This window comes from Elephas maximus, chromosome 3 (assembly GCF_024166365.1).
Source record: "Elephas maximus indicus isolate mEleMax1 chromosome 3, mEleMax1 primary haplotype, whole genome shotgun sequence".
NCBI lineage: Eukaryota > Metazoa > Chordata > Mammalia > Proboscidea > Elephantidae > Elephas > Elephas maximus.
Window position 1 is genome coordinate 189,681,506 of NC_064821.1, and position 23,880 is coordinate 189,705,385.

General features: G+C 41.8%; 1 protein-coding gene across 1 annotated transcript; it reads right to left on the reverse strand.

Moving 5' to 3' along the window:
- Window positions 1-21,736: 21,736 nt before the first annotated feature.
- On the reverse strand, window positions 21,737-23,403 carry LOC126071460 (protein S100-A7-like). The gene is made up of 2 exons (XM_049875654.1): window positions 23,233-23,403; window positions 21,737-21,901 (listed from the first exon to the last, which is right to left on the reverse strand). Exons 1-2 carry the CDS (start codon window positions 23,401-23,403, stop codon window positions 21,737-21,739), a joined length of 336 nt encoding a protein of 111 aa, XP_049731611.1.
- Between the last annotated feature and the right edge of the window lie 477 nt (window positions 23,404-23,880).

Sequence of the window (23,880 nt, forward strand, 5' to 3'; positions counted from 1 at the left end):
TTAAAGTTAAACCCACCATAAAGGATAAGGAAGGACACAATATAATGATTAAAGGGACAATATACCAAGAAGATATAACCATGTTAAAATTTATGCTCCCAATACAGGGCTTCAAGATACATAAAACAAACTCTACTAGCTTTGAAAAGTGAGAGACAACTTCACAATAATAGTAGGAGGCTTCAACATGGCACTTTCGGTGAAGGGCAGGACATCTAGAAAGAAGCTCAATAAAGACATGGAAGATCTAAATGCCACAATCAACCCACATAACCTCATAAACATAGACAGAAAATTCCACCCAATAGAAACCAAGTAGACTTTCTTTTCTAGTGCACATAAAACATTCTGTAGAATAGGCGACATATTAGGGCATAAAACAAGCCTTAGCAGAATCCAAAACATTGAAATTCTACAAAGCGTCTTCTCTGATCATAAGGCCATAAAAGTGGAGATCGATAACAGAAAAAGCAGCGGAAAGAAATCAAACACTTGGAAAGTCAAAAATACCCTGCCCAAAAAAGACTGGATTATAGAAGACATTAAGGATGGAATAAAGAAATTCAGAGAATCCAATGAGAATGAAAACATTTCCTATCAGAACCTTTGGGACACAGCAAAAGCTGTGCTCAGAGGTCAATTTATATCAAGAAATGCGCACATCCAAAAAGAAGAAAGGGCCAAAATCAAAGAATTATCCCTACAATTTAAACAAATAGAAAGAGGGCAACAAAAGAAACCCTCAGGCACCAGAAGAAAACAAATAATAAAAATCAGAGCAGAACTAAATGAAATAGAAAACAGAAAAACAATTGAAAGAATTAACAAGACCAAAAGCTGGTTGTTTGAAAAAAATCAACAAAATTGAGAAATCATTGGCCAAACTGACAAAAAAAAAAAAAAAAAAAAAAAAACAGGAGAGGAAGCAAATACCCCAAATAAGAAATGAGTTTGGTGATATTACAACAGACGCAACAGAAATTAAAAGAATCATATCAGATTACTATGAACAACTATACTCAAATTTGAAAACCTAGAAGAAATGGATGAATTCCTAGAAACACACTACCTACGTAAACTAATACAAACAGAGGTAGAACAACTAAACAGACCCATAACAAAGAAGAGACTGAAAAGGTAATCAAAAAATGAAGCCTCGGCCTGGTCAGCTGCACTGCAGAGTTCTACCAAACGTTCAGAGAAGAGTTAACACCACCACTACTGAAGGTATTTCAGAGCACAGAAAAGGACAGAATACTCCCAAACTCATTCTAGGAAGCCAGCATATCCCTGATACCAAAACCAGATTAAAAAAAAAAAAAAAAAACTTTTTTTTTTTTAGATAAAGACACCACAAAAAAGAAAATTACCGACCTATATCTGTTATGAAATTATGCAAAAATCTGCAACAAAATTCTAGCCAATAGAATTCAACAACATATCAAACAAATAATTCACCATGACCAAGTGGGAGTCATACCAGCTATGCAGGGATGGTTCAACGTCAGAAAAAAAATTAATGGAATCTATAAAACCAAAGACAAGGATCACGATTTTATCAATTGATGCAGAAAAGGCCTCTAGCAAAGTTCAACACCCATTCATAATAAGAACTCTCAGCAAAATAGAAATAGAAGGAAAATTCCTCAACATAATAAAGGGCATTTATACAAAGCTAGTAGAAAACATCACCCTAAATGGAGAGAGGCTGAAAACACTCCCCTTGAGATGCAGAGCCAGAAAAGGATGCCTTTTATCACCATTCTTATTCAACAGTGTGCTGGAGGTCCTAGCCAGAGCAATTAGGCTAGATAAAGAAATAAAGGGCAACCAGATTGGCAAGAAAGAAGTAAAAGTATCTCTATTTGCACATGACATGATCTTATACACAGAAAACACTAAAGAATCCTCCAGAAAACTACTGAAACTCATATAGGAGTTTAGCAGAGTACCAGGATAGAAGATAATCATACTAAAATCAGCTGGATTCCTCTACACCAACAAAAAGAACATTGAGGAGGAAAAAACCAAATCAATACCATTTACAGTACCCACCAAGAAGATAAAATACTTAGTAATAAATCTTACCAGAGATGTAAAAGACTTATACAAAGAAAATACAAGACTCTACTGCAAGAAAACAAAACAGACCTACAAAAGTGGATAAACATGCTCTGCTCATGGATAGGAAGACTTAACTTTGTAAAAATGTCTATTCTACCAAAAGCCATCTATAGATACAATTCTGATCCAAATTCCAACAACACTTTTTAATGAGATGAAGAAACAAATCACCAACTTCATATGCAAGAGAAAGAGGTCCTGAATAAGTGAAAAAAAAAAAGCAACATTGAAAAAGAAGAACAAAGTGGGAGGCTTCACTCTACCTGATTTTAGAACCTATTATACTGCCATAGTAGTCAAAAGAGCCTGGCACTGGTACAACAAGAGATACATAGACCAAAAGAACAGAATTGACAATCCAGACATAAGTCAATCCGCATATGAGCAGCTGATATTTGACAAAGGCCCAAAGTCAGTTAACTGGGGAAAAGGCAGTCTTTTTAGCAAGTGGAGCTGGCATAACGGGATATCCATTTGCAAAAAAAAAAAAAAAGACTTATCCCTCACACCATGTGGAAAAAAGAACTCAAAATGGATCAAAGACCTAAATATAAAATCTAAAATGATAAAGATCCTGGAAAAAAAATAGGGACATTAGGAAACCTAATACATAGCATAAACGGTATACAAAACATTACTAAAAATGCGAAAGAAAAACTACATAACTGGGAGTTCCTAAAAATCAAACACCTATGCTCATCCAAAGCCTTCAACAAAAGAGTAAAAAGATTACCTACAGACTGGGAGAAACATTTTAGCTATGACATTTCCGATCAGCGCCTGATCTCTAAAATCTACATGATACTGCAAAAACTCAACTACAAAAAGACAAATAACCCAATTAAAAAAAAAGGCAAAAGATATGAACAGACATTTCACTAAACAAGACATTCATAAGATACATGAGGAAATGTTGACAGTCATTCGCCATTAGAGAAATGCAAATCAGAATTACAATGAGATTTCATCTCACTCCAACAAGGCTGGCATTAATCCAAAAAACACAAAACAATAAATGTTGGAGAGGCTATGGAGAGATTGGAACAATTATAAATTGCTGGTGGGAATGTCAAATGGTACAACGACTTTGGAAATCGATTTGGCGCTTCCATAAGCTAGAAATAGAACTACCATATGATCCAGCAATCCCACTACTTAGAATATATCCTAGAGAAATAACAGCCTTTACACGAGCAGATATATGCACATCCATGTCCACTGGAGCACCCTTTACAATAGCAAAAAGATGGAAGCAGACAAGGTGCCAATCAACAGATGAATGGATAAAGAATTTATGGTATATTCACACAACAGAATACTACAAATCAAAAAAGAATAATGATGAATCCGTGAAACATTTCATAACATCGAGGAATCTGGAAGACATTATGCTGAGTGAAATTAGTCAGACGCAAAAGGACAAATATTGTACAAGAACACTATTATAAAACTCGAGAAATAGTTTATACAAAGAATAAAATATTCTTTGATGGTTACAAGAGGGGAGAGCGAGGGAGGGTGGGAGAGGGGTATTCACTAACTAGAAAATACATAAGAACTGCTTTAGGTGATGGGACAGACAACACGCAATACAGGTGAGGCCAGCACAACTGGACTAAACCAAAAGCAAAGAAGTTTCCTGAATAAACTGAACACTTTGAAGGCCAGAGTAGCAGGGCCAGGGTTTTGGGGACCATGGTTTCAGGGGACATATAAGTCAATTCACATAATACAATCTATTATGAAAACATTCTGCATCCCACTTTGGAGAGTGGCATCTGGGGTCTTAAACACTAGTAAGTGGCCATCTAAGATGCATCAATTGCTCTCAACCCACCTGGATCAAAGGACAATGAAGAACACCAAGGACTCAAGGTAATTACAGCCCCAAGAGACAGAAAGGGCCCCATAAACCAAAGACTACATCAGCCTGAGACCAGAAGAACTAGATGGTGCCGGGCTACAACCGATGACCGCCCTGACAGGGAAAACAACAGAGAACCCCTGAGGGAACAGGAGAGCAGTGGAATGCAGACACCAAATTCTCGTAAAAAGACCAAACTTAATAGTCTGACTGAGACTAGAAAGACCCCTGTGGTCATGGCGCCCAGACCTTCTGTTGACCCAGCACAGGAACCATTCCCAAAGCCACCTCTTCAGACAGGGATTGGACTTGACAATGGGTTGGAGAAGGATGTTGCTGAGGAGTGAGCTTCTTGAATCAGGTGGACACTTGAGACTATGCTGCCATCTCCTCCTGGAGGAGAGATGAGAGGGTAGAGGGGGTTAGAAGCTGCAGAAATGGACATGAAACTAGAGAGTGGAGGTAGGGAGCAGGCTGTCCCATTAGGGTAAGAACAATTGGGAGTATGTAGCAAGGTGTATATAAGTTTTTGTGTGAGAGACTGACTTGGTTTGTAAACTTTCACTTAAAGCACAATAAAAATCAAAAAAAAAAAAAAATTCTCCATCAATACTTTACCAAATGCTTTTACCATCCACTAATGATCATTGCCTGAATTGTTTTTGTTTTGTTTTGTTTTTTCCATTGAGAGTTTCCAAATGATGATTTTTCTAATTATGTCATTTCTTTGCTTTTATAATCTGGATGCTTCTAACAAAAGGACTTTCCCTCATCCAGTAGGGCTATTTGGTTATACTGAAATACAGTTTATACCAGAAAGCAGAATAAATTCTATATCTTTAATTATCCCTTTTCAGAGTATTAAGTTGGTACCTAACAACCTCCTCCTCAACCTCACTCACTCCTTACCTTCTTCCTTTTCTTTCAGGATCATTAAGGCCTCACGGCTTTTACATACTCAATATATTTAAATAAACAGCTGGTTCCTTTGCTTTATTACAGGACCCCATTTGTCTTTGGCAGCTTTCATGATTCATGGCCCACCAAGATGTCCAACTCACCTTGCCTATTTTCTGCTCTGGTTTTAAGTTATATTTTAAAGATGCCAGTTAGTTAAACTGTCCTGGAACTGATGGCAAGCTACCTTTACTAATTAAGTACCAAAGGGTCTCTGAGGAGTTAAAGCTCACCACTAAGACTGGCAGGAATAAAGAACAGCAATGCTGAAGAAAAATGACTCTTGAATAAGACAACTTTCTGAGGGTTCCACCCCCAGCCTTGCTCAGCCCCTTGGGACAGCAGCAGGAAACCGTCCAGGTCTTCAGTCCATTCACATCTCTTCCTCAGACTTCACTCTGATTAGGACTCTCAGTTATTTGTCCCTGGACTATCTGGCCTTATCTGCCATGCTCGGGCATTTTTCTTTGCCTTCCCCAGCCCTAACTGGAGCCTACTGAACTTCCCCAGCACTTCCCTAATGCTTAACTCATCAGTCTTGCCACTTCCACCACTCTCAGTGCCTCCATATACCCATGTCCTCTTCCCCTATCTTTGGCTTCCCAAAATGAAACCAACTTTAATATGAATATAATATTTATATTTTTTAAAGTAATACATACTCATTGAAAAATACATCAAAAAACACAGAAGCTATCACAGACACATCCAAACTCCCTGAGGGCCCGAGTTACTGGGCTGAGGGCTCGGGGCCATGGTCTCAGAGAACAATTAGCTCAAAAGGAATGATATAGTTTATGAAGAAAATGTTCTACTTCTGATTGTGGTGAGTAGTGTCTGAGATCTTAAAAGCCTTCAAGTGGCCATGTAAGACATATCTACTGGTCCCATCCCCACTGGAGCAAAACAGAATGAAGAAAACAAAAGACACATGGACAAAATTAGTCTGAAGGGCTAATGGACCACAACTACCACAACCTCCACCAGATTGAGTCCAAAACAACTCGATGGTGCCTGGCTACCACCACTGACTGCTCTGACAGGGATCACAATAGAGAGTCCTGGACAGAGTGGAAGAAAAATGTAGAACAAAATTTGAATTCACAACAAAAACACCAGGCTTGCTGGTCTGACAGAATTGAGAAACCCCAAGAGTGTGGCCCCTGGACACCTTTTAACGCAGTACTGAAGTCACTTCTGAGGTTCACCCTTCAGCCAAAGATCAGACAGGTCTATAATGACAAACAGCAACACACATGAAGAATGTGCTTAGAAGTGTAATCGTGTATACCTGACAAAATGGGCACAGTAGACCAAAAGCAAAGACAAGAAGGCAGGAAGGGATTGGAAAACTGATGAATGGAAACAGGGAGCCTGGGGTGGAGAAGAGGAGAATGTTGGCACATCGCAAGTTGGCATCCAATGTCACAAAACAGTTTGTGAATTAATCACTTAATAAGAAACTAATTTGCTCTGCAAACTTTCACCTAAAAAAAAAGCACAATTAAAAAAAAAAAACTTATAGGTTAGTAAAACAGTTACTTCAAACTGGGAAAAGTATGTAAAAAAAAGAAAAAAATCTATATGCAACTTATTATAACTTTGTAAATACTCAAGTTTTTCAAAAGTCCCACTGTGTTATCTAAAGATACTGACACATTAGGATTCATGACTTATAAGAAACTAAAATTTGAGATCAAATTTAAGGAAATATTGAAAATAATAATTGAGGTATATATTTGATGCATTATAAACTATTATTTGAAAACTAATATTAAATATAATTTAATTATACAGTCTAATTTCACATTAGAACCTGTAAATGGAGATTCATTTGGGTAGTATGAGATAAGGAGACAATAAAATTATTCTTTTAAAAAACACAGAAGCTAGCCCAGCACAGTTTCATCATCCAAAGACATACCGTGCAGAATTATTTTCTGTATCTCCAAAAAAAAAAAAAAATCTTTTTTTTTTCACATGGGGGGGTGATTTAACGAAATCTGAAGCCACTATGCATGCATCCTGAAAATCCATTCTTCATTTGACATTATGTCAATCATAATATTCGTTAAACAAATATTTATTAAGAGCCAACTCTGTGTCAGGCTTATGACAGCCCTATAGGACAGAGTAGAGCTGCCCACAGGATTTCCAAGGCATGGTTGCTGGATTCAAACTGCTGATCCTTTGGTTGGCAGCCAAACAATCAACCACTGCGCCACCAGGGCTGTAAGTCAGGATCAACTCGACAGCAACGGCTTTTTGTTTGTTTCTTTGTTTTTGATGTGCCAGGCATCATTCTACATGCTGAACATTCCCAGGACAACGACATGGGCTTATTTCATTCTTTTCAGTGATACACAGTATTCCATAGTACACACTTTCCAGAATTTATTTACCCAATACTTTTTGACTGAACATTTATTTGTTGTTCTTAGGTGCCCTCAAGTTGGTTCCAACCCATAGCGACCCCATGCTACCCATAGCGAACCATAGTGACCCCATCCTCACAACTGTTGCTATGCTTGAGACCATTGTTGCAGCCACTGCACCAGTTCATCTCATTGAGGGGCTTCCTTTTTTGCTGACCCTCTGTTTTACCAAAGCATGATGTCCTTCTCCAGGGACTGATCCCTCCTGATAACAAGATCAAAGCATGTGAGATGTAGTCTCACCATCCTTGCTTCTAAGGAGCATTCTGCTTGTACCTCTTCCAAAACAGATTTGTTCCTTCTTCTGAAAGTCCATGGTATGTATATTCAGCATTCTTCACCATCACCACAATTCAAAGGCAGCCATTCTTCTTCTGTCTTCCTTATTCATTCTCCAGCTTTCACATGCATATGAGGCAATTGAAAACACCATGGCTTGGGTCAGGCACACCTTAGTCTTCAAGGTGACATCTTTGATTTTCAACACTTTAAAGAGGTCTTTTGCAGCTGATTTGCCAAGTGCAATGCATCTTGTGATATCTTCACTGGAGCTTCCATGTGTGTTGATTATGAATCCAAGTAAAATGAAATCCTTGACACCCTCAAACTTTTCTCCCTTAATCATGATGTTGCTTAGTGGTCCAGTTGTGAGGATTTTTGTTTTCTTTATGTTGAGCTGAAATCCATACTAAAGGCTGTGGTCTTTGATCTTCATCAGTAAGTGCTTCGAGTTCTCTTCACTTTCAGCAAGCAAGGTTGTATCATCTGCATAATGCAGGTTGTTAATGAGTCTTCCTCTGTCTTAGTCATCTAGTGCTGCTATAACAGAAATACCACAAAGGGATGGATTTAACAATGAGAAATTTATTCTCTCACAGTCCAGTAATCTAAAAGTTCAAATTCAGGGCACCAGCTCTAGGAGAAGGCTTTCTCTCTCTCTGTTGGCTCTGAAAGAAGGTCTTTGTGATGCATCAGTCTTCCCTTGATCTGGGTGCATCTCAGCACAGGAGCCTCAGATCCAAAGGGTGCGCTCTGCTCCCAGCACTGCTTTCTTGGTGGTATGAATTTCCCATATCTCTCTGCTTGCTTCTCTCTTTTATATCTCAAAAGAAGTTGGTTTAGGCCTCATCAATATAACTGCAGCTAATCCATCTTATTATACCATAGTGTTAGGATTTACAGCACATAGGGAAATCACATCAGAAGATAAAATGATAGACAATGGTAAAAATCCTACAAGGGAATCATGACCTAGCCAGGTTGAGGGATATTTTGGGGAGACACAATTCAGTCCATGCGGTCCTCCAATCCTGATGTCCCATTCTTCATCACACTGTATAGCTTCTCAGATTATTTCCTCAGCATACAGGTTGAATAGTTACTGTGAAAGGATATAGCCCTGATGCACACCCTTCCTGGCTTTAAACCATGCAGTATCCCTTGTTCTGTTCTAATGACTGCCTCTTGATCCATGTACAGATTCCTCATGAGCAATATCAAAAAAAAATAAATAAATAAATTATTTTTATTTTTTTAAATATTAGGTGTTCCTGAATTCCCATTCTCTACAATGTTATCCATAATTTTTTATGATCCACACAGTCAAATGCCTTAGTGTAGTCAATAAAACACAGGTAAACATCTTTCTGGTATTCTCTGCTTTCAGCCAGGATCCCTACAAGATCAACAGTGATATCCCTGGTTCCATGTCCTCTTATAAACCCAGCTTGAATTTCTGGAAGTTTCCTGTTGATATACTGCTGCAGCCACTATTGAATGACCTCCAGCAAAATATTACTTACATGTGATATTAATGAAATTGTTCGATAATTTCCACATTCAGTTGGATCACCTCTCTCGGTAATAGGCAAAAATATGGATGTCTTCCAGCCGATTGACCAGGTAGCTGCCATCCAGATTTCTTGGCATAGATGAGTGAGCAGTTCCACTGCTGTGTCCATTTGTTGAAACATCTAAATTGATATTCCTTAAATTCCTGGAGCCTTGTTTTTTGCCAATGACATCAGTGCAGCTTGGACTTCTTCCTTCAGTACCATTGGTTCCTGATCATTTGCTACCTCCTGAAACAGGTGAACATTGACCAACTCTTTTTGGCATCAAGATTCTATATTCCTTCCATCTTCTTTGTATGCTTTCTGTATCGTTTAATATTTTCCCCCCTAGAATCCTTGAGCATTACAACTCAAGACTTGATTTTTTTCTTCAGTTCTTTCAGCTCAAGAAATCTTGAGTATGTCCTTCCCCTTGGTTTTCTATCTCCAGCTCTTTACACATGTCAGCATAATACCTTACTTTGTTTTTTCGAGCAGCTCTTTGAAATCTTCTGTTCAGCTTGAACATTCATTTACTGATTATTTTTATTAGAATAAAAAAATGCTGCAATAAAATCCTTTTGCTGTTTGTATATCTTTGTAAACTACAAAGGAGGAATGTCTGGGACAATGGTTCTATAAAAAGAAGGATCATCATCAGCATAAAAGAGCCCTAAGCCCCACTGACTCAAGGCAAGAAGAAAGGACTCCTACAAAGGATTGTCTATTGATGTGAGCCAGAGATGGGAAGCAGGAGGCAGAGTGGGTGGTAGGAGAAAGGCAGGAGCATTCAGTACCTCAAACAAAGTATTCCCCAACAGGTCATGCTTATGCCTCTGGGCAAGAGGTAATGGCATCTCATGTGAACACAGGATTCTTTAGTTCTCCTTGGAGTGGCAACATCTCCCTAAAAAGCAACTATGACCTGAGTTTGGGAGAATTGGTAATTATCGAAGAAGATCTCCAAACCAATACAATAACAACACAAAAAGTAATAATAACAGAAATAGGTGCCAATTGCTTTTCAGTGAAAGACTTCATACACCAGCAAGGCCTTAAAAAGACCCAAACATAAATGAGCCTAACTCCAAAACTCAGACTCTTAAACACTACTCTGTATTGCCCTTTGCTCACGAATCTAAACTGTAACTCTAGGCTCCCATCTATTTCCTTGGAATTCCCTGAAAATTAAAACACAGGTGTGGTGTAATGAATTACTTCATATGTCCCTTCTAGCCATGGTCTTTGTGACTCACACACAATAATGGAATGGGACTATGCAAATCAGGTATATGGATAATGCGATGGTTAAGGGTTATGTGCCAATTTGCCTAGACCACGATTCCCAATATTATATGGTTCTCCTCCATTTTTTGGGTCGTGGGTTCTGATCTCTAATGTTGATGAGGCAAGATTGGTGTAGGGTGTGTCTTGGATTGCAGCTTTGCAGGAGGGCTTGACTCAAGTCTGACCCTTACTCAAGTTATGCCCTTCCCTGCGGTGTGGCCTACATGTAACGTATATGTGTGGATGACCTGGCAGGATTCTCTCTCTCTGCATCTGAATCCCAAATCTGGTTCATGACCAATTGACCCCCAGTGCTTGGGACTTCAGCCAGAGCCCTACTGTCTGACCTGCCTTTTATGGGATTCGCAGACCTCCACAGCCCCATGGACCAGCAGCTTATCATCTGACCTCATTCTGCAGCCTTGTGAGCCCGCAGGGGTCTGAACTGCCAGTTTGGGTTCATCAGACCCTGTAGGCACATGGGTCAGGAGAAGCTTCCACCTGACTCAGATTTGGGACTTGCTAGCCTCTACTACTTCGTGAGCCATTTCTTTATATGGTTTGTGAGTTCTGTGAGACGTTGCAGTGAATTACAGAACCCAAAGAAGGGAGGGAGAGTATTGAAGGGAGAGGGATTAGTTGATGTTAGAGATGATAGAGTGGTACAGCAGTTTGGAAAAGTTGGACATTTAGGACATCTTCAACCTCTGCGTCATTGGATCTAGCTCTGTGCTGATCCTTCTAAAAGAAATTTTTTTTTAATAACTTTTATTAAGCTTCAAGTGAACGTTTACAAATCCAATCAGTCTGTCACATATAAGTTTACATACATCTCACTCCCTACTCCCACTTACTCTCCCTGTCTTGAGTCAGCCCTTTCAGTCTCTCCTTTCTTGACAATTTCTAAAAGAAATTTTTGATGAACTTTTTTTTTTTTTCTAATTAAAATTTTGGGCTCACATATGTGGCTGAGTTCACTGTCCCAGTTGCTTCGTTCACAGCTGAGCCATGCACTTGACACTAAACTCCTCTGAAAATTAACTCAATTTAACCCGAAGCTCCTCTCCCCTAGTGAATAAGGCAGACTGCCAAGTGCCTCTGGCACCTGCCAGAATATTTACAGACCAACACACATGAGTTATATGCCAGTTCCAAAAGTCCTGGCTTCGAGAAGCTCACATCTCAGGCTGGAGACAAACAAACAAACAAAAACAGAAAAAATAATAGAGATTGTTAAGTCCTAAAACCAGTGTGAGCAGAAGGTATAAAGTGAACACAGCTTGTGGAGGGAAGCTCAGCACTGAAGCTAGAAGGATTAGTAAGAGAGTGGGAGGTTCAAAATCTAGAGGCCCTGCTCTGGCAGTGAGTTGTCTATCATTCCAGCCTCATGTCAGCCGTGCTGCTCAGAATTGAAGCAACAATTGTGGATCCATGCAGAAACAGGAGAATTTAAAGGTTGTGTGTCAACTTGGCTGGGCCATGGTTCTCAGTGTTTTGACAGTTATGTAATGATATACTCTGACAGTTATGTAATGATGTAATTTGGCAGTTATGTAATCATGTAGCTATCATCCATTTTGTGATATAATGTAATTACCTCCATGATGAGATCTGATGTGATCAGCCAATCAGTTGTAAGAGGAGTTTCCTCATGGATGTAGCCTACATGCAATGGATATGGACATTCTGGCAAAGCTCTCTGGCTTTTGCTCACTCTGGATCCTGCATCCCACTCATCATCATCTGACCTCTGGGTCTTGGGACTTGAGCCAGCAGCCTACCATATTGCATGCCGATCTTGGGATTCATCAGCCTCCACAACCTATGAGCCAGCAGCTTGCTGCCTTACCTCCTGATCTTGGATTAGTCAGCCCCTGCAGCTACATGAGACAGAAGAAGCCTCCAGGCTGGTGCCAAACCCACGGATTTGCAGCTTGTACAATTGCATGAGCTATTTCCTTGAGTTAAATCTCTCTCTATATATCTATATATAGATAAAGATATATAGATAGATGATAGAGATGATAGGTGATTGATAAATAGATGAATATATATAGATAGATGATGATAGATAGATAGATGATAGAGAGAGAGATGATGATGATAGATAGATAGATGATAGATAGATAGATAGATGATAGATAGATGATAGATAGAAGATAGATAGATAGATAGATAGATAGATAGATAGATAGATAGATAGATAGATAGATAGATAGATAGATAGATAGATAGATAGATAGATAGATAGATAGATAGATAGATAGATAGATAGATAGATAGATAGATAGATAGATAGATAGATAGATAGATAGATAGATAAAGATATAGGTATATATAGAGATATATACACACTTCGTGGTTTTTCTTCTCTAGAGAATTCCCCCTAAGACATTTCACACGAAGAGTGGGTCCAGGGAAAGAAAATTAAAAGGATGAATTTTCTAAACTGATTCTCAAGTCTGCTTAGTCTTAAAGATGTAGATGACTCTGCTTCCAGTAGTAAAGACGGCATTGCTAATCTAGGGCACGAGGTGGCAATAGAAATACACAAAATACCACCACCAATAGATGAAGTATTGGTGAGAGGCAAAGCTCAGAATGATTGTATGTTTCATACTTTTCTACAATTTTGCCAGAATGAGAAGTATAAGGAAGCTGGTTTCTCGGTCATACTTTTGCTAGACAAAATGATAAAAGAAAGAGATGACCTCAGGACCTCAGAGTCACGACTCAAGTGCCACACAAATGACCTCAAAGTTGTCACTTGTGCCCTGAAAGAAAACATTATTCTTGTAAAAAATGAGCTAATATTGCCAGAAACATACCCAATGTCTAATAAGAGTAGCTGGATTACAACGCCAATTAAATTCCCAAACTCTCATGGTGTCTGAAGTTAAAGTGAGGGCATAGATTGGGAAGGTATAGCACCCATAAACGTGGGATGAGGACATAAGGGTAGATAATCAGGAATCTGTAGATACTGAGCCCCAAAATTCTGTTGAATCACTACTGCCAACAGAACCATTCCTCTCACTCCCATCTGAATAGATTACTGCATCTTTGTCTGCTAAATCACAGTCTCCAGTAAACTCATTAGCCTCTCCACCCCCATCTGATGAGATTAACCCAGCTGTGTCTGAATAGCCTTTGTCTAAGACATTGCCTGGCACTGCATCTGACTCATTGCTTAGGCCATAACCTGAGACAGATGCCTTACAGGACATTGCTGAATGTTCTCAGAACACATCCCCACCACCCATTTTTGCTTTCAGACCTATAACTAGATGTCAGTCCTGGGGAGTCCCAAAAAGTGGAGTAAAAAGTGTGACCCAGGCAGAGGTACTCTGCATTCCAAAATAACTCCTTGGCTTTTCTAATATGTACAAACAGAAATGGGAATATGAGTGAGAAAGACTTTTAAAGGAGAATAGTGCAAGGAACGTAAAGTTAGATCAGTCTGAGATTATTGCTATGGACCCACTAAGCTCAGATTCTTCATTCAATGTTTCTGCTCAAGAGGTTAGAAAATAATCTATTAGTTTATTTGGTTGGTTCATTGAAGCATGGGTTACATGGTGGCCCATATTAAATCGTGTTGAAGCACCAGACCCACCTAGGTATACTGTAGAAAAAGGTGTCCAAAGCCTTAGGGATATGGTAGAGTGGACCCACAGACCCACACATGGAGTGTCCAGAGGACACACCTTATACCACAACCGTGGGGAACAAATTTGTGAAGGGAGCCCCACCATCCGTAAAGACTACAGTGAATGCTATTTTACATAAGTTACATTTGGCAGTGGGAAATTTCCTAACCAAATTAAGACACCTAAATACAACGGAGCCGAATGGACCCTGTGGTGGTGTGATGGTAGAGGCCAAGTGGCAGCACTCAATCAACAAAGACAAGGTGGACTTTCTTACCATGATGGCCAGTGGAGTCAAAGCAGTAATCAGAACAGTCTGATTCATATGGACTTATGGAGTTGGAACTTAATCATGGTGTCCCTAGGACTGAAATATATGGTAAATTTACTAACTATTTACTTGATCCGTACAAGCAGAAGAATTCTAGGTCAAGTGAACAGCAGTCTAACTCAAATTGCCAGAATACAGACTCATGGCCCCTCAATCAATTCCCAGACTTAAGGGAGTTTACAGACCCACAATCCACTAGATGAAGAGGAGGCCAAGTCCCTTGATGAGCGATCCCACTGCACTGCCCAAAATCTATACTGTTAATCTTTCTCCCATCCTTCCCCAGAGAGACGTACAGCCTTTTACGACACTGACTGTTCAATGGGGAAAAGGAAATAATCAGAATTTCTGGGAATTATGGGATAGTGGCTCTGAACTGATGCTAATTTCAGGACACCCAAAATGTCACTGTGGCCCACCAGTCAGAATGAGGGCATATGGAGATCAAGTTATTAATGGAGTCTTAGCTCAGCTTCATGCTACAGTGGGTCCCCAAATCCATCCTGTGGTGATTTCCCCAGTTCCAGAATACATAATTGGAATAGATATACTCGACAACACTCAGCACCCCCACACTGGAACCCTGAAGTGGCATAAAGGTTACTATGGCAGGAAAAGCCAAATGGAAGCCATTAGAACTACACCTACCTAGGAAAATAGTAAGCCCAAAGCAGTACCACATTCATGCAGGGATTGCAGATATTACTGTCACTATCAAAGACTTCAAGGATGCACAGGTGGTGATTCGCACCACAGTCCTATTCAACTTGCCTATTAGGCCTGTGCAAAAAATACATGGATCTTGGAGAACAAGAGTGGATCATCATAAACTTAACCAGATGCTGACTATAATTGCAGATGCTATGCCAGATGTGGTTTCATTGCTTGAGCAAATTAATACATCTCCTGGTACCTGGTATGCAGTTAGCTATCTGGCCAGTGCATTTTTCTCAATTCTGGTTTTGAATGAACACCAGAACCAGTTTGCATCCAGCTAATAAGGCCAAAAATACACTGGCATAGTCCTAGATCAGAGGTATATCAGCTCTCCAGCCCTATGTCATAATTTAGTGTGCAGGGTACTTGATCATGTTTACTTTCCACAAGACATCACACTGCTCCCTTACATTGATGACATTATGCTGATTGGACCTAGTAAGGAATCAGTGTTAATGACTCTGGACTTATAGGTAAAACATTTGCATGCTATCAGGTGGAAAATCATTCAACGCATATTTAGGCACCTTCCACCTCAGTGAAATATCTAGGGGTCTTGTGGTGTGGGGCATGTCGAGACATTTCTTCTAAAGTGAAAGATAAGTTCTTGCATCTGGCTCCTCTCACAACTAAAAAGAATACACAACGACTTGTGAATCTCTTTGCATTTTGGAGGCAACATACCCCTCATCTGGGTGTGTTACCCTGGCCTATGTATCAAGTGACTTGAAAACTGCTAGTTTGAATTGGGGCCCAGGAAAAGAGACGGATCTTCAACAGCTTCAGGAGGCTCTGCAAGCTGCTCTGCCACTTGAGCCACATAATCCAGTTGATCCAATGGTTTTGAAATGTCAGTGGCAGGTAGAGATGTTGTTTGGAGTCTAAGGCAAGCCACTATTGGTGAATCACAGTGCACACCCTTAGGAATTTGGAGCAAAACCCTGTTATGCTCTGAAGATAACTGCTCTCCTTTTTAGAAACAGCTTTTGACTTGTTACTGGGCCTTAATAGAGACTGAACGCTTAACCATGCTTAGCCATAGTCCACCAAGTGACCCTGTGGCCTAAGGTGCCCATCGTGAATTCCCTGTTGTCTGACTGACAGAACCATGAAGTCAAACATGCACAGTAGCAGTCTGTCATTAAATGGAAGTGGTATATATGAGACTGGGCACAAGCAGGACCCGAAGGTACAAGTAAGTTGAATGAGGAAGTGGCCCAAATGCCTAGGGTTTCCACTTCTGTCATGTTACCTACCCTCTCCCAGTCTGCACCTACGGCTTCATGGGGAGTTCTTTATGATCAGCTGACTGAGGAAGAGAATACTCATGCCTGGTTTACAGATTGTTCTGCACAATATGCAGGCACCACTCAAAAGTGGACACTTGGCAGCACTATAGGCCCTTTCTTCCTGAAGGTCAGTGGTGAAGGGTAACTGTCCTAATGGGCAAAAATTCAAGCGCTGCACCAGGCAGTTCATTTTGTTTGGAAGGAGAAATGGCCAGATGTGCGATTCTGTACTGATTCATGGACTGTGGCCACTAGTTTGGCTGATTGGTCAGGGACTTGGGAGAAACTTGATTGGAAAATAGGAGATAAGGAGGTACAGGGAAGAGGTATGTGGATAGACCTCTCTGAATGGACCAAAGAAGCAAATATATTTGTTTCTGATGTGAATGTTCACCGAAGGGTGCCCTTCGCAGAAGAGTATTTTAACAATCAAGTGGATAAGAAGACACGTTCTGTGGAAAAAAGTCATCCTCTTTCTCTAGCCATTCTGGTCATTGCCCAGTGGGCTCATGAATGAAGTGGCTGTGGTGGGAGGGATAGAGGTTATCTGTGGGCTCAGCAACATGGACTTCCACTGACCAAGGCCGACTTGGATACAGCCACTGCTGAGTGCCCAATCTGCCAGCAGCAGAGACCAACATTGAGTCCCTGATATGGCACCATTCCTCAAGGTGATCAACCAGCAGCCTGGTAGCAGATTGATTGCATTGGACTGCTTCCATCATGGAAAGGGCAGCATTTTGTTCTTACTAGAATAGACACTTAATCTGGATTTCTATTTGCCTTCCCTGCATGCAATGTTTCTACCAAAACTACCATCCTTGGGCCTACAGCAGGCTTTTTCCACCATCATGGTATCCCACACCATTGCCTCAAATCAAGGGACTCACTTCACAGCAAAAGAAGTGCAACAATGGGCCTACCCTCATGGAATTCACTGGTCTTACCATGTTCTCCATCATTCTGAAGCAGCTGGCTTAATTGAATAATGGAATGGTCTTCTAAAGACAATTGAAGCACCAGCTAGGTGACAATACCTTGCAGGGTTGGGGCAATGTTCTCCAGAAAGTTGTATATACTCTAAACCAGGGTCCATTATATGATTTTGTTTCTCCCATAGCCAGGATTCATGGGTCCAGGAATCAAGGGGTGGAAATGGGAATGGCACCACTCACTATTGCCCCTAGCGACCCACTCATGAAGTTTTTGTTTCCCGTCCCCTCAACTTATGCTTTCTGGGTCTAGCAGTCTTAGTTTCAAAGGAAGGAATGCACCCACCAGAAGGCACAACACTGATTCCATTGAACTGGAAGTTAAGAATGCCTCCTGGCCACCCCTCATGCTTCTGGATCAACAGACAAATAAGAGAGTTATCATATTGGCTGGTGTGATTAACCCTGATTACAATGTGGAAATAAGATTGATATTACATAGTGGAGGAAATGAAGAGGATGTCTGGAATACAGGAGATCACTTAGGACATCTCTAAGTACTACCATGCCCTGTGATTAAAGTCAATGGAAAACTATGGCCCAGACCCTTCAAGAATGAAGGTTGGGTCACCTCACCAAACAAAGAAACACAACCAGCTAAAGTGCTTGCTGAGGGCAAAAGAAACACAAAATAGGTGGTGGAAGAAGGTAGTTCTAAATACCAGTTACAACCACATACCCAGTGGCACAAACAAGGATTGTAATTGTTATGAACATTCCTTCTTTGTATCTGTATATCAAATATTTTTGTTTTCTTCATTTATAAAATATAAGATATAAACTGGTTTTTGTTTCTATGCATGTCAGTTACATCAGGTGCACGTATGACACCGTAATTATCTTTATTCAGAGACTGTATGTGATTTAAGAATATGTATACAGGTGCCAAGTTGACAGGGGGTGGACTGTGATTGATAAAGTTGGTTTTCAACTTGGCTGGGCCTTGATTCTCAGTGATTTGACAGTTATGTAATGATGTAGTTTGGCCATTATCTAATGATGTAGTTTTGACAGTTATGTAATTTGGCAGTTATGTAATTATGTGTATACCCTTCATTTTGTAATATAATGTAATCTCTTCCATGATCTGATCTGATATGATCAGCCAACCTGTTGTAAGGCGGTTTCCTCAAAGGTCTGGCCTGCATCCAGTATATATGGACGTTCTGGCAAAGCTCTCTGGCTTTTGTTCACTCTTCATCCTGCATCCCACTCATCATCATCTGACCTCTGATTCTTGGGACTTGAGCCAGCAGCCTGCCATATTGCCTGCCAATCTTTGCGGTTAACAGCCTCTTCAGGCTGTGAGCCAGCAGACTACTGTCTTACGTCCCATCTTGGATTCATCAACATCCACAGCCTATGAGCCAGCAGCTTGCCATCTGACTTGCCAATCTTGAATTCCTCACCCCATGCTGCTATGTGAGCCAAGAGAAGTCTCCAACCTGACACCTGACCCACAGGCTGGGGACTTGCCAGCCTCTTACAACTGCATGAGCCATTTCCTTGAGATAAACCTCTCTCTCTCTCTTCACCCTTCCCCCGCCCTTGGTGGCACGGTGGTTAACAGCTATGGCAAAGACTGGCAGGTCAAATCCACCAGTCACTCCTTGGAAATCCTATGGGGCACATCTACTCTATCCTATAGGGCTACTATGACTTGGAATCAACTCAACCGCAACAGGTTTACTTCTCTAGAGAACCCAGCCTAAGACACCACCCAGCTTCCAATGCCTGTGTTTGCAAGAATCCATTTTCATGATTCTATGGATGACCCTGACGGCTCTTTGGACTCTTCATTAGCCTGACTCAGGGTTCTGACCTACTCTCTGCCTGTTGCAGACCTACTAGGGTCTGTGAATATTCCAAAAGGTGCCAGAGCCACTTTGCAGTCTGCCCTTATCACTAGGGCAGAAGAACTTGGGGGTTAAATTCAATCAATTTTCAGAGGAGTTTTGTGTCAACAAAAGTTTATAAACACCTACTTTTGTGCCAGGTATACTGCTAGGTTTTGAAGATCCGGGGGTGCCAACAGTCTCTGCCCTTTACAAGCTCATATTATACAAGAGATCAGATAAATGAAGTAGGTGTTGTGGATGTTAGAAGTAAAAACAAGCATAATGGAGAATAGAGTCACAAGAGGGGAAGTTATCACATCCTTGTGGTCACCTCTGAGTATAATCACTACAGACAAGATGACACTTAAACTCAGAATTAAGACAAGATGTTCCAAGGCAGGCAAGACTAAGAAAGAAATTTCAGGCAGAGGAAACAGAGACAGCAAATATAATGAAAGCAGGAAACAGCATGGAGTGTTGTGGGGATTTGCAAGTACTTGGTCCTATACCCAGAGCATACCTGTTAGGAGGAGTTCAGAGAAAAATGTGGTCAAGGAGGCAAGAAGGAGACCAGCTTCAGGGCCATGGCACAAAATTAGCCAACAGGGATGACCACCCTGGGTAGCAGAACAGAGGAGGCAAAAGTTGAGAATGATTCTAAACTGGGATGTTGCAAGACAGGTGTGGGTAAAGAAAAGATAAACGCCAAGTTGAGTCGTGGTGGTGGATCATGGAAAGTACGCTGAGGGAAGGAGGTGACAGCAACCAAGGGTGACAGGAAGAGAGAAGTAGAAGAGGCTTAGAGACCCAAGGTCCTGATTTGTTTGAAAAGTAGTGGAAATGAAAGTGAGGGAGAAAAGGAACAGCAAGACTAAGCAGAAGTAGGTGGAGAGGAGAATGTCAGAAAGGAGTACAGCCATCTTGTGACAAAGCCCAGAGTGGAAGGGAGCCCAAGTGGAGGGGAGGAAGAGGTGAGCAGGGACATGTTAGTTAATTAGTAATTGATTATTATCTTATCTCAAGCATATCCGGTTGGTGGGATAGAGAAGAAAAAAGCAGGTCAGGTTGAAAGATGGCTGTGACCAGTAGATTAGTAGGTGACTGTGACCAAGTGGATAGGAGTGAAGGAACGAGATGGACTGAACCTCAGGGAGGAGGTATAGGGACATGGCCTGGAAGTGGCACTGGAGATGGAAGTGAGTACTGACCCCTCCTGCCTCCTGTCTCTTTCAGGCTTGACCACTTACAGAGTGAGCAGCTCCACTGCTTTCCCAGGGAAGAGGCCACAAGGGGATTGGTGTCCTCCAGAGAGCCAGGGATGGAAAGGCAGCCCCTGTGCCATGTTGGTTTCTGAGTCATAAGTGCCCAGCAGTGTGTGACCCCAAGTAGAGGGTTCCCCACTGGGAATTTTTTTCTCCCTTCCGACATTATCTGGCAAAAAAGTTAGTTTGTTTTTCAAGTATCCCACTGAGGGAAGATTCCTTCCAGCATCCATAAGGGAACACATAACTACTGTAGACCTTAACCAGCCCTATTCTTTCACCGGCTTCCTGTGGGAGTTCCCCACTAGAAAACAACCTCTTCAAATCTTCACTGTTTCCTCACTTCTGTCTCCACAGTGCACATGTCTCACACCGCAGTGAGGAGAAATACCTCAAAGCAGAAGCTCCCTGTCATTCACACACACACACATATAAACGCACACTGACACATACATACGTTCTGCAGGTTTACACATACAAGCCAAAAAAAATCATATCCATAGACTTCTACAGGCAGAGCTGGTTCTCAGGACCCTGCTGTCTCTCCCCATTCATGACAATGACCCATAGAGAAAATGCCCACTGGCCTCAGGCTCAGGGGAAGGCACGACTTTGGTCCAGGATGTACTTTTGACCTCAGAGGAGAGATCCAACTCCTCTTCGGCCCTTAGAAGTGACTGCACTGAAGGGCTAGGAAATAGAGCATCTGCTCCTCCTCCCAGCTCTTTCCTAAACAGCCAGGTGGGGGATGGACATCTCAGTGCCACACCTGAGGTGCCCCACCCCCTACACACTCAAGCACAGACAGGCACCACTTGGGAGACAAAGAGACATCCCAGGATCCCAGCTCTATTCCAGGAGAAAAAAGAGCATGTGCCATACTAGCAGGGCCCTTCTGTGATGCCAGCAGTTGGGCTACATTGGGGCCCTGAGGAGCAGAAGTGGGCCTGGAGTAAGACCAGGAAGGCCTCTCTGCAGTAAATGTCAGCTGGGTTGACCCCCCTTGTGGAGAGTCTACAAAGCCGAGAGTCAGTATTTGTCCATTTGTACACTCATACCTCCAAAAGAGAAGGAAGAAGTAATGCAAGTATCAGGTGCAAGGAGATACTTTATTGTTTTGGGGGTGTCTGGAGGCTTCTAGGCTAGACTGGCCTGGGATCACTGCCATCCCCCAGAACAGGGCGGTGCACCATGGCTCTGTTTGTGGTAGTCAGTGGCTATGTCCCCCACTACACGGAGAAACTCGGTAAAGTCAATCTTCTTATCCTTATTCTTGTCTTTTTCATCAAAGACATTGCATAAGTAATTTTTGCCCCTTCTTTCCTGTGGGGTTAAAAAAACATACAAACAAACATAAAGACATTATCCAAGGAGAAGAGGAGAATAGAGACAGATGAAGAGACACCTAGGGCTGAACCAAAGGTGTGGTTGGTCAGGTGAGGCTATGCAGATGGAAAGATGGGGTCAAGTAAAGTCGAGCCCTGACTCATCACTGGAGATTTCTGGCCAAAATGTCAACTTGCACAGGGAGTACACTGGTTAATGACAAGGGGGCTCAGGCTCATCCACCACCTCCCTTTCAGGTACACTGTCTTCATTCTTCCCCCAGGGGACCAATACAGCCCAGCCAGTTACTCTCCTCATTCTCTAATGCTCTTCACACTTAAATTCTTTCCCATCAACACCTATCAGTTCTGCCCCATTTCTTCTGTTCCTTAGTCTCAATCTGTGCTAATGATTCCTTCTAACAGTTAAAGGAAATTAGGGCTATGAATGCAATTTGCCCATATAAAAGATGGTGGCCATGTCTGTAGGGCTCATGATTCCCACCGTGTTACCTTTGCTTCCACGGGCAGTGGTGGTTCAGTGGTAGAATTCCCACAGTGGTAGAATTCCCAACTTCCAAACAGGAGACCCGAGTTCAATTCCCCACCAATGTACCTTGGTGCATAGCTACCACTTGCCTGGCAGTGGAGGCTTGCATGTTGTTATGATGCTGAAAAGAAGCTAACAATAACCTCTTCTCCCAGGATAATGTGAAGAAGAGCCTTTAGGAAGCAACCTTTTACCCCAAGGCAACCAGACACTTGGAGGGACTCTCAGTGACCAGTGGGAGGGCAGATGCTTTAGTCTATTCACTGATTTTCAAATCGTAACACTTTCTTGAGTCTCTAATACGTCCACCACTTTTTCTCATGTTCAAAGCATTTTCAGATAAATCATTTCATTTCAACAAATACCACCTCAGGAAATTAAGTTCTATTATCTCCTTTTGCAGATGAGAAAACTAAGGATCATATTGTGGGTGATTTGTCCAGATTCACACAGCAAGGAAGCCCCAGTGGCAGAACAGGTGCTCAGGAGAAAAAAGAGCATGACTCTTTGTCCTGAGCTCCTAGAATCTTCCATTCTGCCTCCACATGGGACTGTCCCTGCCTCGGGTGTGGAGGTAAAAAGAGGAGAGAAAGGCGGTGTGCAGAGTGAATCAAGGAAGGGCCAGACTCCAGATCAGCCAATCACAAATAGTGCATCCACTTCAAAGCGGGGTCCTCAGACATGCCAAAGCCCATGGAGTCTGTCCACCCACCCCGTCCCCTCCCTGCACACATATACACAGCCTCTTCTTGCCCCAGAGAAGCCAGACCCCTACTCACACAGTCATTGAGGAAGTTGGGGAAGTTCTCCTTCAGCAGCTTCAGCAGTTTCTCCCTATTGATCTTATCATCATGCCCAGTGTATCCATGAAAGAGTTTGACCAAACTCAGGGCCAAACTCTCAGCTGAAGTGTGCCATATCTTGACTTTCTCAGCTGCAATGTTGCTCATCTTGCCTTTTATTCCAAGAGAAAGAGTCTACAGACAAGAAATCAATGAGAATGAACTGGGTTGAAGAGAGTTTGAATGCCAAGGCCAAGTCCAAGGAGTGAGTGAGGGCTGAGCTAAGAGAGAACAAAAGGAACTTGTCTTTCTCAAATGGTGAGGTAAATTGGTCACAGAGAGGGGAGAGTGGAACCAAGTCTTGGGTCTTGAGACCATTCCTGGGGGAGGCTGAGAGGAGAGGGCAGGGAAAAGTGGAGATCAAGGCTGTGTTAGTGAGGGGCAGAGGCTGAGCTGCAGGGGACGGGTATGCAAAGTCTTCTGGCTCATCCGGTTGGGAGCGAGATCACAAAGAGAAATATCAAATCCCAAGGCAAGATATTCCCATCAAGCATAGCCTTTGGTCTACACTATTCTCCCTAATTTCACCTAGGAAATCACCAAGAACCACCAGCCTGAGCAATCAGGTCTAGAATCCTGGGTTTC

What these genes read in the sequence shown, in the direction of transcription:
- LOC126071460 (XM_049875654.1), bottom strand. Translation starts at nt 23,403, where the DNA reads ATGAGCAACATTGCAGCTGAGAAAGTCAAGATATGGCACACTTCAGCT. An exon ending in CCAACTTCCTCAATGACTGT is followed by an intron (nt 21,902 to 23,232) that starts GTGAGTAGGGGT and finishes TTAACCCCACAG; the next exon opens with GAAAGAAGGGGCAAAAATTA.